The sequence below is a fragment of the Lithobates pipiens genome, unplaced genomic scaffold (genome assembly GCF_037356315.1).
Source record: "Lithobates pipiens isolate NorthernLeopardFrog02 unplaced genomic scaffold, aLitPip1_a1.2 Scaffold_11, whole genome shotgun sequence".
Taxonomy (NCBI): Eukaryota; Metazoa; Chordata; class Amphibia; order Anura; family Ranidae; genus Lithobates; species Lithobates pipiens.
The window spans coordinates 2,016,598-2,032,871 of record NW_027507696.1 but is presented as its reverse complement, the minus strand read 5'-3'; the positions used below and the strand labels follow the sequence as shown (position 1 = coordinate 2,032,871).

General features: G+C 43.6%; 1 protein-coding gene across 6 annotated transcripts in view; it reads left to right on the top strand.

Moving 5' to 3' along the window:
- Window positions 1-16,274, top strand: part of KCNT1 (potassium sodium-activated channel subfamily T member 1) — a 586,129-nt gene that overhangs the window by 435,828 nt on the left and 134,027 nt on the right. For all 6 annotated transcript variants that reach the window (XM_077468093.1, XM_077468101.1, XM_077468120.1 and 3 more), the window contains 2 exons: window positions 6,393-6,476; window positions 10,602-10,696. In XM_077468093.1, coding sequence (XP_077324219.1) covers window positions 6,393-6,476; window positions 10,602-10,696 — 179 coding nt within the window. The remainder of the gene's footprint in view (window positions 1-6,392; window positions 6,477-10,601; window positions 10,697-16,274) is intronic.

The following is a 16,274-nucleotide window of genomic DNA, read 5'->3' as shown; positions in this document are numbered from 1 at the left end:
ATTTTATCATTAATTATTCATTTAATTATTAATTATTCATTTATCATTCCCTTATCATTGAGACTGTTTATCGCAAAAAAAGACTAACCGAAAGGATCAATTCAGGAGGCGGAGAAGGAAGACATATCCAAACTTGGCTTTTATGAGAGTTGAGATTCTGGTGACCTTCGTAACAACCAGGGATTCCCTCACTTTGGATAGATTTCCTGTTTTTGGCTATGGGACAGGAAGTGAAGGGAAATCTCCTTACAGTTACACAGATGGCAAAAAAATGACAGGGGCAAAATAACCCTCCTGTATTGTAGCCAAAAGGAAAAAAATAAAATCAATGAATCATTAGGCAGCTAAAGTTATGTGCTGATCTCAGCCATTCTTGTAAAAGTTTGAATTTGATTCTCTTAAACTGCAAGACTTTTCCAAGCTTCCCTTATGGTCATTGAGACTGTTTATCACAAAAAAAGACTAACCGAAAGGATCAATTCAGGAGGCGGAGAAGGAAGACATATCCAAATTTGGCTTTTATGAGAGTTGAGATTCTGGTGACCTTCGTAACAACCAGGGATTCCCTCACTTTGGATAGATTTCCTGTTTTTGGCTATGGGACTGGAAGTGAAGGGAAATCTCTGTACAATTACATCGATGGCAAAAAAAATGACAGGGAAAAATAACCCTCCTGTATTGTAGCCAAAAATAAAAAAATAAAAAATCAATGAATCATTAGGCAGCTAAAGTTATGTGCAGATCTCAGCCATTCTTGATTCTCTTAAACTGCAAGACTTTTCCAAGCTTCCCTTATTTTATCATTAATTATTCATTTAATTATTAATTATTCATTTATCATTCCCTTATCATTGAGACTGTTTATCGCAAAAAAAAGACTAACCGAAAGGATCAATTCAGGAGGCGGAGAAGAAAGACATATCCAAACTTGGCTTTTATGAGAGTTGAGATTCTGGTGACCTTCGTAACAACCAGGGATTCCCTCACTTTCGATAGATTTCCTGTTTTGGCTATGGGACTGGAAGTGAAGGGAAATCTCTGTACAGTTACACCGATGGCAAAAAAATGACAGGGCAAAATAACCCTCCTGTATTGTATCCAAAAGGAAAGAAAAAAAAATGAATGAATCATTAGGCAGCTAAAAGGGGTTGTAAAGGTTCGTTTTTTATTTTCTAAATAGGTTCCTTTAAGCTAGTGCATTGTTGGTTCACTTACCTTTTCCTTCAATTTCCCTTATAAAAAATTTTTTTTTGTCTGAATTTCTCACTTCCTGTTCCTCCTCAGTAAGCTGTTCTGGCTGACTAACCACCAGCACGGATGATGGTGAGAAGTTTACTGAGGAGAAACAGGAAGTGAGATATTCAGACAAAGAAAAAAAACATTTAGAAGAGAAATCGAAGGAAAAGGTAAGTGAACCAACAATGCACTAGCTTAGAGGAACCTATGTAGAAAATAAAAAACAAACCTTTACAACCCCTTAAAGTTATGTGCAGATCTCAGCCATTCTTGTAAAAGTTTGAATTTGATTCTCTTAAACGGCAAGACTTTTCCAAGCTTCCTTTGTGGTCATTGAGACTGTTTATCGCAAAAAAAGACTAACCGAAAGGATCAATTCAGGAGGCGGAGAAGGAAGACATATCCAAATTTGGCTTTTATGAGAGTTGAGATTCTGGTGACCTTCGTAACAACCAGGGATTCCCTCGCTTTGGATAGATTTCCTGTTTTTGGCTATGGGACAGGAAGTGAAGGGAAATCTCTGTACAGTTACACAGATGGCAAAATAACCCTCCTGTATTGTATCCAAAAGAAAAAAAAAAAAAATCAGTGAATCATTAGGCAGCTAAAGTCATGTGCAGATCTCAGCCATTCTTGTAAAAGTTTGAATTTGATTCTCTTAAACTGCAAGACTTTTCCAAGCTTCCCTTATGGTCAATGAGACTGTTTATCGCAAAAAAAAAGACTAACCGAAAGGATCAATTCAGGAGGCGGAGAAGGAAGACATATCCAAACTTGGCTTTTATGAGAGTTGAGATTCTGGTGACCTTCGTAACAACCAGGGATTCCCTCACTTTGGATAGATTTCCTGTTTTTGGCTATGGGACAGGAAGTGAAGGGAAATCTCCGTACAGTTACACCGATGGCAAAAAAAAATGACAGGGCAAAATAACCCTCCTGTATTATATCCAAAAGGAAAAAAAAAAAATATGTTTTGCCTTTAGTTCTACTTTAAAACCCTAAAATGGAATTTGATTCCTTTTATAGAAATAGCAGTTTTGGCCCTAAACTGAGCATTATATTGCAATTTGTCACATTCAGCCCCCTTCATTGCTGGAACCAGCAGTGCCGACCTTTCTGGTTTAATGACCGATTTCAGAATGTGGATTGTGGGTTTTTAGATTGTTGCATTGAATGAGCCTTTGGTGGTTGGGACTCAGTGGGATGGCAGCGTATGAATGATAATGAGACTGCAGAGTGGAACAATTTCTGGCTCCACATTGATTCTCTTCTGGGGCTGAATGGTGAAATGAGTCTGTATTACTCCTATTGCACAGCTCAGAGCAACGGCTTACTTACCGGGAGATAGAGAAGAAAACAGCGTGCGTCCCTTTAGGAGATCAAATTTACATTCCTGGGTAGTCTTTTGTGTACACTAGCTTTATGCAAATGAATCGTCTTTGGGGACAATTTTATCTAGAGCTGTGATTTTCACCCAACAAACCGAGACGGAGAAGTATACAGTGGCGTAACTAGAACCTTCAGGGCCCCGATGCAAGAAACCATGAAGGGCCCCCCTGAACCCCAGCCAGGGCCCTTCCCTCCGAGTCCGGCGGTGGAACTCCAGGGCGTGGTCACAGGTATGACCTTTGTGAGCCCTGTAGTTTCACCACTGGCATCGGTAGTTTTTTTATTTTTTTATTTTTAGGTGTCCCCAGGGGAGATGGGGGTCCCTGTCCCCATGTGAGAAGGGGCCCCTGTCCCCTGGGGGAGATGGAGGGGGTAAGTAATGGTCTGTGGGGGATGGGGTCCTCTCACTCATCATGACCAAGCTGCAGGCCGCGCACTCATCCATGTTGGCCTGGGCTCCATCCAGTGTGCTGGACGGGTGATCAGCATATCTCCCAGAAAGACCTTTCATCATCTGTGTATGACGGGGGAGGAGGGGGGCTGGCAGACAAGCCTGCAGTGTCCTCCAGGGGGCTCTCATAGGGCTCTGCAGCTGCACTGCATCTGTGTGCTTAAAGTTTGTTTACCTGGGTGAAGTATGCAGTGCAGTGTGGGCCGGACTCGGGGGGGGGGGGGGGGGACAACTCTGGCTGGGGAGAACAGACATCGGACTGAGCGGCAATGCATGGAGCAGGAGAGGGGTACTCTGAGGAGCCGGCCGAGGACACAGGTCATGCGGGGAATGCACAACTAAAGAGCAGCCAGTGCGATAGTCGAGCATGGAGCTCTGCTAGTCACCCTCCACCTCCAGCCACCCGTTTACATGGTGCACTGGTACCCCTAGCTGCCTATGCTGCTGCCGGCCATATGTGGTGGGGGCTGCATGGGCCCCCTGCAGCACAGGGCCCAGTTGCGGTCGCGACTGCTGCACCCCCTATAGTTACGCCCCTGGAAGTATAGACTCTGCCATATATTAGACATTGAGCTTGCTTTAAGGAGAACCCAGTTGCGATTTGGATTATGCAAGTAATCAGATATGCAATATTAATACAGATTTACACTAAATCTAACACCTTTTTTTAGTTTTGGGTGGAGTAGGAAAATGTTAAACTCCCTGCCACATTTTTTTGACTGTGTCAGAGTGAGGATATTCGTCATTTCCATTAGTCCTGGTGACCTTTGTCCCCGGATTGAAAGTGATGGGAAATACAGACGGCGGTCTAATGCCGCATACAGAGGATCGAAATGTCCGACAACCAAACCGTGGATTTACTTCCGACGGATGTTGGCTCAAACGTGTCTTGCATGCACACGGTCGCGCAAATGTTTTTCGGGAAATTCCGATCGGCGAGAACGCGCTCACGTACGACGGGACTAGAAAAAGGAAGTTCAATAGCCAGTGCGGCTCTTCTGCTTGATTCCGAGCATGCGTGGAATTTTGTGCGTCGGAAATTGTGTACACACGATCCAGCTCTCAAATTTTTGTTGTCGGAAATTCCAATGGAAAATGTCCGATGGAGCCTACGCACGGTCGGAATTTCCGGCAACAGGCCCATATCAAACATTTGTTGTCGGAAATTCCGATCATGTGTACGTCGCATAAGAGGGGATTTCCTCTCATTTTGAAGAGATATTTTACTTCTATTGTGTCTCCCCGAGACAAGAAGTGAAGGGGAATCTCCCCTATGGGACACACAACAGTAATAAATAGATTTGATGAAGTATTCACCATGAACTGCTCTATCCAAAGTGTGTATATCCTTTTTTTTTTTTTTTAACTGAAGCATTTATTTGTAAAACTGAATGTGTAAAGCTAGATATGAAAAAAAAAAATTGGGCCCAATTTGGACATTTTCACTTCGGGGTTTACTCACTTTTGTTGCCAGCAGTTTAGACATTAAAGTGGTTGTAAACCCTTACAAACTACTTTGACCTACAGGTAAGCCTAGATTAAGGCTTACCTGTAGGTCCAAGAAATATCTCCTAAACCTGTACGGTTTAGGAGATATTTGCCCGAAGACAGGCACCGCTGTCTACGGCGCATGCGTCGTAGACAGCGGCGCGCAGGCGCACTGAGCGCGGCATTGTCAATGACGAAGATGCCGCGCGTGTCGACTCCCGTGCGCATGCGCGGGAGTGACGTCATCGCGGCTTCGCCGAATAACAGCGGCGGAGCTGCGAGACCTCACCGAGAAGATGGATGCGCCGGACTACAGGGGACAGCGGTGACTTCGCTGGCTCCTGTGTCAGGTAAGTGACACATAATGGGCTACAATGCGATGCGATGCATAGTAGTCCATTATGCTTTACCTTTGCAGGGAATGAAAGAGGAAGTAAACCTATCGGGGTTTACTTCCTCTTTAATGGATGTGTGTTGAGTTATTTTGATGGGAGAACAAATTGACACTGTTATACAAGCTGTACACTCACTACTTTACATTGTAGCAAAGTGTTATTTCTTCAGAGTTGTCATCTGAAAAGTTATAATCAAATATTTACAAAAATGTGAGGGGTGTACTCACTTTTGTGAGATACTGTGTGTGTGCAAAGCACAGGAAAGTATAGCTGGTAGAAAAAAAAACTAGTCTACTATCATAGGTGGTAGACTATGGTGTAGAGAAGAGGTTGGTATATTGCGAAATTGATAATCATCCATAGACAACAAACTTCAAAGAAAACGGGTAAAAGATATGATTAAATGCCCCCAGTTCCACCAGTCTTCCCCCTGGGAGCTGTGACAGGGTGGGGAGATGTAAAACAGTGAAGAGCTCAAAGACAGGAGCCTGGGCGATGGGTGTAAAGCCAACAAAGGGGTTTACTCCACATCCAGAGGAGAGACAGACAAAAGTATCCGGTGGCTGGACATTTCTGAACCGGCCACGGGACACTTTGGTCTATCTCCTCTCAGGGTGTGGGGTAAAACCCTTTGTTTGTTTTGACACCCGTCTCCCAGGCTCCGGTCTTTGAGCTCTTCACTGTTTTACATCTCCCCGCCCTGTCACAGCTCCCAGGGGAAGACTGGTGGAACTGGTAGCATTTAATTATATCTTTTACCCGTTTTTTACGTTGATTGTCTCTGCATGATTATCTGTATCGGAATATACCAACCTCTTGTCTACTTCATAATTCTACCACCTATGAGGTGATCGTAAACTAGTTTTTTTTTTTCTACCAACCATACTTTCCTGTGTTTCTCCCGAAGAAGTGAGAGCCTTCTTGCGAAACGCGTCAAGACCTACAGCACAGTTGTTCCAGACTGTTGCCACTTATCCCCATGGTATATCTCGGTTCCATGGAAAGGTTTCTTATATAAATCAGATTGTAAATTCACCCATGTATTAATATCTAATATTCATTTTTGTATTATGTGTTGTTTTTAAATATTTGTTAATAAATTCTTTATAAATGTTATCTTTGATGTTTGAGGTGTGACTATAAGAACCGGTTCACACAGGGGCGACTCGTCAGGCAACAAGTCGAGTCCCGTTCTGTGCAATGGAACCATTCTAATCGGAGCCACTCAAGTCGCTCCGACTTAGAAAAAGGTTCATGTACGACTTTTGGGGCGACTTGCATTGACTTCTATACAGAAGTCATTTTACAAGCCGCCGCTAAAGTCGTGCTGCCTCAGTGTGAACCGGGTCTAAAAGTCACATGGGCTATTTTGTTTTTCGTTGTGTGTAAATATGGATTTTTTTTTTCTTATACATAATTATTTTCTTTCCTAGATATTTTGGCCTCCTCTGCGGAATTTGTTTATTCCAGTATTCCTGAACTGCTGGCTAGCAAAATGTGTTTTGGAGAATATGATTGTGAGTATCACAGACAAAAAGTGATTATGTTAACAATACTTCCATTGTTACCCTTCCTTTTTTCAATCCTTTAATGCCCCGTACACACGAGAGGGATTAAGTCTGACAGACCTCCAAAGGAGTTCCGCCGGAGTTCCGCCGGAGTTCCGCCGGAGTTCTGGCGGACTTTTCGACCGAACGGACTTGACCACACACCATCACACCAAACTCCGACGGAGTCGAACGTGATGACGTACGACTGGATTCGACGTAGGAAGTTCCTAGACAGTAGCCAATAGCTGCCCTAGCGTCGGTTTTAGTCCGTCGGAGTAGCACACACACGAGCGGATTTTTCGAAGGGGACCGGGTCCGGCGGAGTTCCGTCGGGAAAATTTAAAGCATGCTTCATTTCTAAAGTCCGTCAGACTTTAGCTTCGCTAAAGTCCGTTGCAGCCCACACACGATCGGATAGTCCGCCGGACTCAGTCCGTCGGAGTTTGGATGTCGAAAAGTCCGCTCGTGTGTACGGGGCATAACTCATCCCTATTAAGCTGGCCATACATTAATAATCTTTTTGTTCAACCAGCAGGTTGAAGGGAAAAAAAAAAATGATCCGATTCCCCCCCATCCACACACTTGATGTAGATAGGGAATCACTCTCACTGTGCTATTGTATTCTGACAGCAGGGAGACTTCCCAACTGTCAGAATAAAAGCTGGCGCCACTGATCATTCTGCAAATGTAAATAGGTAGATCGACTTCTGTACAACCAGCCTGCCCATACATGGATTGAAATTTGGCTTGTCCCTGCTGAACCAGATAAAACCATATGCTATTGGTAGATGAGCTTTATCTAAATCCATTTTTCTGTATTGAGTAGAGAAAGCTTAGAAATCATGTCCATTATTTATTACTGTCTGTGTCCCTGATTGAAAGGAATCGCCCCCTTTTGTCCTGGTGATCGTTGTCTTTGGGACAGAGAAGCAATCACCAGGTAAATATTTTCCACTTCCACTGCGGACATGTGTTTCAGCGACAACTGTCAAAGAAGGAATTCCCCGGACTTTGGAGAAATGTTTAATGCCAGATTTATCTCCAAGACGAGAAAGGAAAATCTCCCAAATGCGACACATACAGGAAAAATAAAACCATTATAGGTACTTACCATTCCCTGCTATATTCAAAAGTAAAGGCAAAGCTTTGTCTTTATATCTATAGGCTAATACGATTTTCATGAAAGTGGGAACTTACCCTTTAATGTGTTACAACTCCGATCTAAACGTTCCTCTTCAGTTTTTTTATTTCCCATCCAAACAATGGCAGTAGATGACTCCTGATTGCACCACTCGGAATTGCTTACTGCTCTGATTATTTCCCAGGGTGGTAATGAGGTCTCAAGTGGAAAGAAACTTTTTTCCCTAAGTCTAGAGAGCACTGCTGATTTTCTGAAAAGCCAATCTATTAAGATTCCAAAAAAAAAAGCCTTTAAAGGTTTTAAAAATACCCTCTAAGCCCTTGTACACACGGGTCGGACATTCCGACAACAAAATCCGTCGGATTTTATCCGATGGATTTTTTCCGAAACTGGTGTTGCATACACACAGTCGGACAAAGTTGTCGGAAAATCCAATCGTTTGTAACGTGATGGCGTTATTTCGTTAAGACGGGACTATGTTCAGGCTAGTAGCCAATAGCTTTGGTGTAGGAATTTGATCTGAGCATGCGTGGCACTTTGTCCGATCGGAATTCTCTACAAAAGATCGGACAAAGTCCCATCGGACCACGTTGTCGGAAAATTTTATAGCCCAGCTCTAAAACTTTGTCGGTCGGAAATTCCGACGGAAACAGTCCGATGGAGCCCACACACAGTCGGATTATCCAACCACGCGGTCCGATCGGACATTTTCCGTCGGAATGTCTGACCGTGTGTACAAGGGCTAAGAGATTTGGAAACTTAAAGTGGTTCTAAAGGCTGATGTTTTTTTTTTTTACCTATGCATGAAGGTAAAAAAAACCTTAGGTGTGCTGCTCCCTTCATAGTCCCCCCCCCCCAATACTTAGCTGAGCAGCGGGAGCCATTGGCTCAATTACAGCCAGTGAACCAATGAGGAGAGAGCAGGGATGGGTCAAGCCGTGGCTCTATGTGTTTTATGGAAGCATAGAGCAGGGTCCAGGAGAGAGCATGCAGTGCCCCCATAGCAGGCAGTTTGCTATTTTGGGGCACTTGTCAAAGGGGAGGAGCCCCAAGGATAAGAGGATTGGGGCTGCTCTGTGCGAAATCACTGCACAGAGCGGGTAAGTATGACATGTATGTTATTTTTTATTTTTTTTAAAGCTGAACCTTTAATACCACTTTAAAGCTGAACTCCAGTCTTTTATTCCTTGAGTGCATTAGAAGCTGCAGTTAGTCAGGTGGAGCCTGCTTATATTCCTAGCTAGAGGACATCTAGCATCAGCTAGCCTCTTCATTTACTGGATTTCAGTTCCTTCAATCATTGAGGTTTAGCATCACGTGTGGGTGTCAACTAGAATGGCCTGCATGCAAATACAGTCTGCCTTGGAATGCCCATTCCTCTAGATGGACATCTGCCCATCAAGGCATTTTGATATGTACACAGGGGCGGACTGACAACTCATGGGGCCCCCGGGCAATAGGAGATTATGGGGCCCCAGGCAATCCGAGATTATTGGGCCACACAGTATACACAAACACACACACACACACACACACACACACACACACACACACACACAAACACACACACACGCAGTATACAATCACACAGTATACACAGACATGTTTCTATTGGCTGAGAAGGTACCGGAGAGGTGGGGCAGCTATAATCTTGGGATTTTTAGACCAAGAGGATGTCGGTAAGGGGCATTTCAGAGACAGATGTAAAAAAAAAAAAAAACACATTTTTACATACTTTCCCTGGTTTTACTGAGGCTGGCAACCCTGATGGGGCCCCCTAGTGGCATGGGGCCCTCGGGCAGTGCCCAAGTAGCCCAATAGTCAGTCCGCCCCTGTATGTACATAATTTCTCCCAAGAACCAGCCTGCTGTTTTTTTATCAAGGCTGAGGGTCTTGAGAGAAAATGTGCTGTGATGTTTTCAAGAAGCCATGTACAGCACCCTGCGGGTCCATCCAACCAGCTGTGATCTGCCGGAATTGCATAGTGAAGCAAATAGACCCACTGGGTCCGAAATAAGGTATGTAATGAGAACATAAAGGTTATTGAGGTGATGAGGAAAGACCTGGGAAGACAAAAAAAAAAAATGGATTAAACCGCAGCTTTAGTTGTATTTGTATTTCCCTTGCTTAGGCAGATGTTGACTGCCTGTTTTTCTGCCTTTCATTAGGGAACACAGGGTTCATTTTGATACAAGAGGCTTTTACCGCTGCCTACTGGAGCACAAAGAAATTCAATTATCTATTCACCTTTATACCTCTCAATTGTGGGGTAATTTGTTCCAGATTTAGTCAGACAATACCACAGCAGTGGCATATGTCAACCATCACAGAGGAACCAGAAGTCTCTCAGCTCAGACGCCGACTGGATTAGCTTTGGTGTAACTTCATCTTTGCTCTGGCCGCTGTGCACTTCCAAGTACAGAAAATTGACAGATGGACATTGGTGTTTGGCGAAGCCGCGATGAGGTCACTCCAGCGCATGCGCACGGGAGCCGCCACTCGTGGCATATCGCCGTTGACAGCGGCGCACTCAGTGCGCGGTGCCTGTATTTTGGCAAATATCTCCTAAACTGTGTAGGTTTAAGAGATATTTCTTGGACCTACAGGTAAGCCTTAAGACAGCGGCGAACCAGCGAGACCCACCGAGAAGATGGACACTCGGAACTACAGGGGACAGCGGTGACATCGCTGGCTCCTGTGTCAGGTAAGTGACACATAATGGACTACTATGCGATGCGATGCGATGCATAGTAGTCCATTATGCTTTACCTTTGCAGGGAATCAAAGAGGAAGTAAACCCATCAGGGTTTACTTCCTCTTTAAGAGGAGCCATGTAGAAGTATGCAAGAGGAGCCTTACATTAAAGCACAAACACTGAAAGGAAGCCACAAGACCCAGCATCTATTGCCCAATTGTAATGGTTGCTAATTTTAATAATTTTCTGCTTTCAGAATGACCTTCACCGTGCTATTCAGAGGACGCAGTCGGCCATGTTCAATCAGGTGATCATTCTGATCTGCACTCTTCTGTGCCTTGTCTTCACAGGGTAAGCAATCATTCTGTCTGTAACTCAGTGGTGCACCTAGCACATCTGGCACCTGGGGCTTGTCATTATTTTACCCTTCCCTCCCCCGCCCCTCCAAAAAAAAAAGTATGAATCCTCCCTCCTCTTCCCTCCTGCCGAGTGCCCCCAGAGCAAGCAGCTTGCAATGAGTCACCCGAGCAGTCTCAATCCCAAGCTGCTGCTCTGTGTGTCCATTCACACACACAGCCAAGGACCCCCACCACTGTCCCAGCCAACCAAGAGGGAGAGTCCCTCGATAGCCAAGGCTCTCGTGCAAGAATTTCTCCTGCGCCCGTGAAGGCGTTGTTGGTGTAGAGTGGTAGTACTTTCAAAAGAGGAAAAATAGAAGTTGATCACGCGTGTCCCACTGCCTAAACTGACCAGGGGTTGGTCTGAAGAAGGCCTAGTGGAAAAAAAGAGGTGGAAGGCACGTGATCTAGCGCTTGAATCAAGATAATACCATTTATTCCTATAAAAAATTGATAAATGCATATAAAAAAATGTTTCTACGTATTCATAAAAGCTGAGTCACAAAATATGCACAGGCTAGTTGGGAAGTGTATCACATGGTAAGTGGTCGGTTCTCCTTCGCTCTAGACCTGTCCACATCCCAGCGCTCTATGTGGTGTAGAGAGATGTATTTCTCTTTTTGTGTGGGTCTGTCAATTGTACCTGTAGCCAAGGGAACTACAGCCTGCGTACATCAGTGAAAAAGCAGGAGGCAGTTGCTTCTGTGGGGATTCTAAGTGGGGATCAGCGATCCCTATTGTCTCATGTAGATGGAGACAGCCAACAACTTTTTTCATAGCACTTAGAGGCACTTAGAATGCCCACAGAAGCAACTGCCTCCCGCTTTTTCACTGATGCACGCAGGCTGTAGTTCCCTCATATCTTGGATACAGGTACAATTTACAGACCCCCACAAAAAAAGAGAAATACCAGTACATCTCTCTACACCACATAGAGCGCTGGGATGTGGACAGGTCTAGAGCTAAGCAGAACCGATCACTTACCATGTGATACACCTCCCAACTAGCCACTCCTTTTTATGTTGGTCTACCGTATTGTATAGACTTTTCTCCCTTTTTTTTAAGGCTCTGATGAAGAGAGAACCCCTCGAAACACGTCAGCCCACCTTTGAGTACTTGCCCTTGCATGGGCATGTTTAACTTTTAAACTTTTAATTTCTAATGTGTATCTATTGTAACCCAGGTTTTATGGATACATAGAAACTTTTTTTTATTTACATTTATCTATTTTGTATAAGAATAAATTGTATTATCTTCATCCAAGCATTAGATCACGCTCCTTCCACCTCTTTTTTTTTTTTTTTCCACTTCTCGTGCACTTCACTGGATCACAATGGGGCTTAGGTAAGTATTAGTACTAAAGGACTGCCGCACAGAGAAGGCTTTCACCTTCATGCATGGAATGCATGAAGGTAAAAAAAAAAAAACTTTGAACCTTTAGAACCACCATTGAATGTGCCACAGGCAAGAGTATAATAGACGTGCAGACCTCGGCACATTGACTTTAATGAAAATAAACTGTTCCATACATATACTTTTCTACACACAGTTGACCTTAACCCCCCTGGCGGTATTCCCGAGTCTGGCTCGGGGTGGAGATTTTATACCAAAAGCGGTAACCCCCGAGCCAGACTCGGGACCGCATCTCTGAATGCAGGGAGACTTTACTTACCTTCTTCCCTGGATCCAGCGATGCCAATCCCCCAACCCCCCCCCCCCCCCCCCCCCCGCTGTATGATCTTTCATGGAGCCGATCTCCGTTCCCTGCGGGCGCTGCGACGCACGGGGACGGAGAACGGCGCCAAATTCAAAAAGTGAAACACACACATTACATACAGTATAATGTAATCTTACAGATTTTATTGGTGTATGTAATTATTTCACACCCCCTTTGTCCCTAGTGGTCTGCCCAGTGTCCTGCATGCAGTTTTATATTATAAAAACTGTTCTTTATGCTTGGAAACTGGAGATTGTCCATAGCAACCAAAACTGTCCCTTTACATCAAAAATGATTTTAGACCAGCTAGAAAACAGCGATAATAAATTAGAATCACTCGCAGAATTTGAGCGATAGCGATTTGTGGGGAGATCCGTCATCAAATACTGAAAAGTAATGACAGCGACAATTCTGCAACTCAGCAAATTTCTGTGTTTTTGATTTGATTACATTATTGAATAATTTTTATTATTGTTATATTATTATTTGGTATAATTATTTATAGTGATTTATTATATTATAATTTTATGATTTCATTTTTCAAACTTTATCATACCCGGGATGTCTGCTAGACTCTGGTTTGGACAGATTGAAGTGATTTATTCCTAAAAATGACAGGACTACAATATAAAAAACGCCAAATTTTCGTGCAAAATAATTGTACCGCTTTCAGCACCTAAAATCTGAAATAATCATACCGCCAGGGAGGTTAAAGAAGGACTTCAGGAATAATGTACTTAGAGTGCAGGGGCCAGGCATATGCAATTTAACACAGTCTGAGGGAAATTTATTAAAACCAGAGCAGAAGGAATCTGGAGTAGCTGTGCATGGCAACTAATCAGTTACTATGTACAGCTGCACCAAATTCTGTATGCTCCAATTTTAGTAAATCCCCCCCCAGATATGTATACCACTGAAGGTAAGTGGCGAACATTCAAGATCTGAACACGACTTTTTCTGCCAATATCTCTGGATCCATTGATTGTTTCAACACTGTTCCCATAAAACGTAACGTCTGCTTATGTATTTTTTTTTCACCATGTGCGTGGTATAAGCTGCCCAGGGTTTTACTTTTATATTCTTTATATATAAATGTGTCAAATAAATGCATCGTAACTCTGTAAATTCAGTTTAAATTCTACCCCCGAAATAGTTTCTTTATAGTGGCGCCTCCTACCCCCTGGTGTGATATTGTAAGCTTCTAATTCTATGTATTTCTGCATTTTCCCCCTCTGACCTCGGCGCAAATACCGTCTCTGAGTGCTGTAAACCTTACTGAAAAGAGCTTAAAATTATAACTTCTCAAGTCCTGATGCATCTTGATGGCCTTTAAAGAGGAAGTAAACCCTGATGGGTTTACTTCCTCTTTCATTCCCTGCAAAGGCAAAGCATAATGGACTACTGTGCATCGCATCGCATCGCATAGTAGTCCATTATGTGTCACTTACCTGACACAGGAGCCAGCGAAGTCACCGTTGTCCCCTGTAGTCCGGCGCATCCATCTTCTCGGTGGGGTCTCGCCGCTCCGCCGCTGTCATTCGGTGAAGCCGCAATGGCGTCACTCCCGCGCATGAGCACGGGAGCCGACACGCGCGGCAGCTCCGTCTCTGAAAATGCTGCGCTCAGTGCGCCTGCGCGCCGCTGTCTACGGCAAATATCTCCTAAATCGTATAGGTTTAGGAGATATTTCTTGGACCTACCTGAAAGCCTTAATCTAGGCTTACCTGTAGGTCAAAGTGGTTTGTAAGGGTTTACAACCACTTTAAAATACACCAAACGTTACATTTATTTTCCTTATCCCTATAGCAGCAGAGGCTAGCAATGTTCATAGAGAGTTTCATAGACACTCATTAGAAATCTGTCTCCCGCCCATGCAACGAATCGTGCAACTTGGCACAGATTCATGTAATGATCTGTGAATCTGTATTTAAATCTGTTGCCTAATAATAAATTAGCTCCATACAACTGCCGGGAAAAATGAATGTCAGCCACAAACAATTGGGTGTCTGTGGGCACACTGTGATTTCTCCAGACACCTCCTGACCAGTGGATCTCTGGATAATTTTAAGTTAAAAGATATATACTATATATGCTGTATACTGTATATCCGAATCTGATCGCTATAGTCTGTATTGTCCTTTAGGTTATTCTTAGCCCAACTTTAGCTTTTTTGTGTATTATTTAGTGCGAAATTCACACCCCCGATCTTTCAATTAATACCTATGGTGTATTATAATATTACAATAGCCCTTTCATATTATGTGCGACAATACCTCTGTAGGATGGGCATATATATAGAACAGGAATCTTTTTTTCCACCTCGTTTTTACGCATTTTGCCTTACAGCAGTCACGCCATACAAACGACAATGGCCCTTATTATGAGCAGGTAATCATAGCCTAATAAGACAGATTGGGGATGTGACTGGCACATTGCCATGTGACCGCGGCTCTGCCATTCTTACCTTCATATTTTTGGATTTAAAGAATAGTCATCATGACTCAAGCAGTCTGTCATACAGCTTGGCTTACTGCCTATTTTCTCTCTACTTTTTCATGCAAATAGGATTTTTTATTTGCATTTTATAATCCTCTGTTCTACCTATTGTGATTTTTTTTTTTTTTTATCTACTCTTCCATTTCTCTCTAGATAGGGCAACGATTTTAGCAAACATTTGCTAATACATGTTTTAAAGTGGAACTCAACTCTAAAAGTGTGAGATTTGCAATGTTATGGAGAAAATTTAGTAATGTTGATTGTGACTAAACAGTAAGCAGTACCCTAAAAGATATATATTTTTTCTTGGGATTCCTTTTGAAAAAATAGCAGTGCATTTCCCGGTATGTGAGTGCCCTTAGGCAATCTTATGTTACATTATGTTGAAGAGGAGCTCCAATCCTAACCACTTTCAGCCCCGGACCATTTTGCTGGCTTAAAGAGGAAGTAAACCCTGATGGGTGTTACTTCCTCTTTCATTCCCTGTAAAGGCAAAGCATAATGGACTACTATGCATCGCATCGCATCGCATAGTAGCCCATTATGTGTCACTTACCTGACACAGGAGCCAGCGAAGTCACCGCTGTCCCCTTGTAGTCCGGCGCATCCATCTTCTCTGTGGGTCTCGCTGCTCCGCCGCTGTCATTCGGCGAAGCCGTCACTCCCGCGCATGCGCACGGGAGCCGACACGCGTGGCATCTTCGTCGTTGGGAAGATGCCGCGCTCAGTGCGCCTGCGCATGCGCCGTAGACAGCGGTGCCTGTCTTTCGGCAAATATCTCCTAAACCGTGGAGATATTTCTTGGACCTACAGGTAAGCTTTAATCTAGAGCGTCAATTTTGAAATAAACGCATTATTTTTTACTTTTTGTTATAATAAATATCCCCCAAAAATATAAAGAAAAAACATTTTTTTCCCTCAGTTTAGGCCGATACGTATTCTTCTACATATTTATGGTAAAAAAAAAAAAAATCGCAATAAGCGATTATTGATTGGTTTGCCCAGGGATCCAGCACTGTCATCACCTGGACTGTTTTTTTTCACTAGTCTTTGGGTCCCCTGCACCGCCATCTTCATTTTTGGGATGCCAGCTGTGACTTCCTAGTGTTTCACAGTTGGCTTCCTACTGTGCATGCCTGAGGTGCACTGCACTTTCTAAATGGTCCCACAGTCTCCTGGACATGTGATGTGTCCCCGGAAGTTGTACAGTAGGTGGAGGGCAAACTTTGCTCACCTAGGTGAGCAGAAGTAAAGGGGGGAACAGGTACCTGTCAAAAAATAAATAAAAAAAATTGTAGATTTAGACCCCTTTCACACC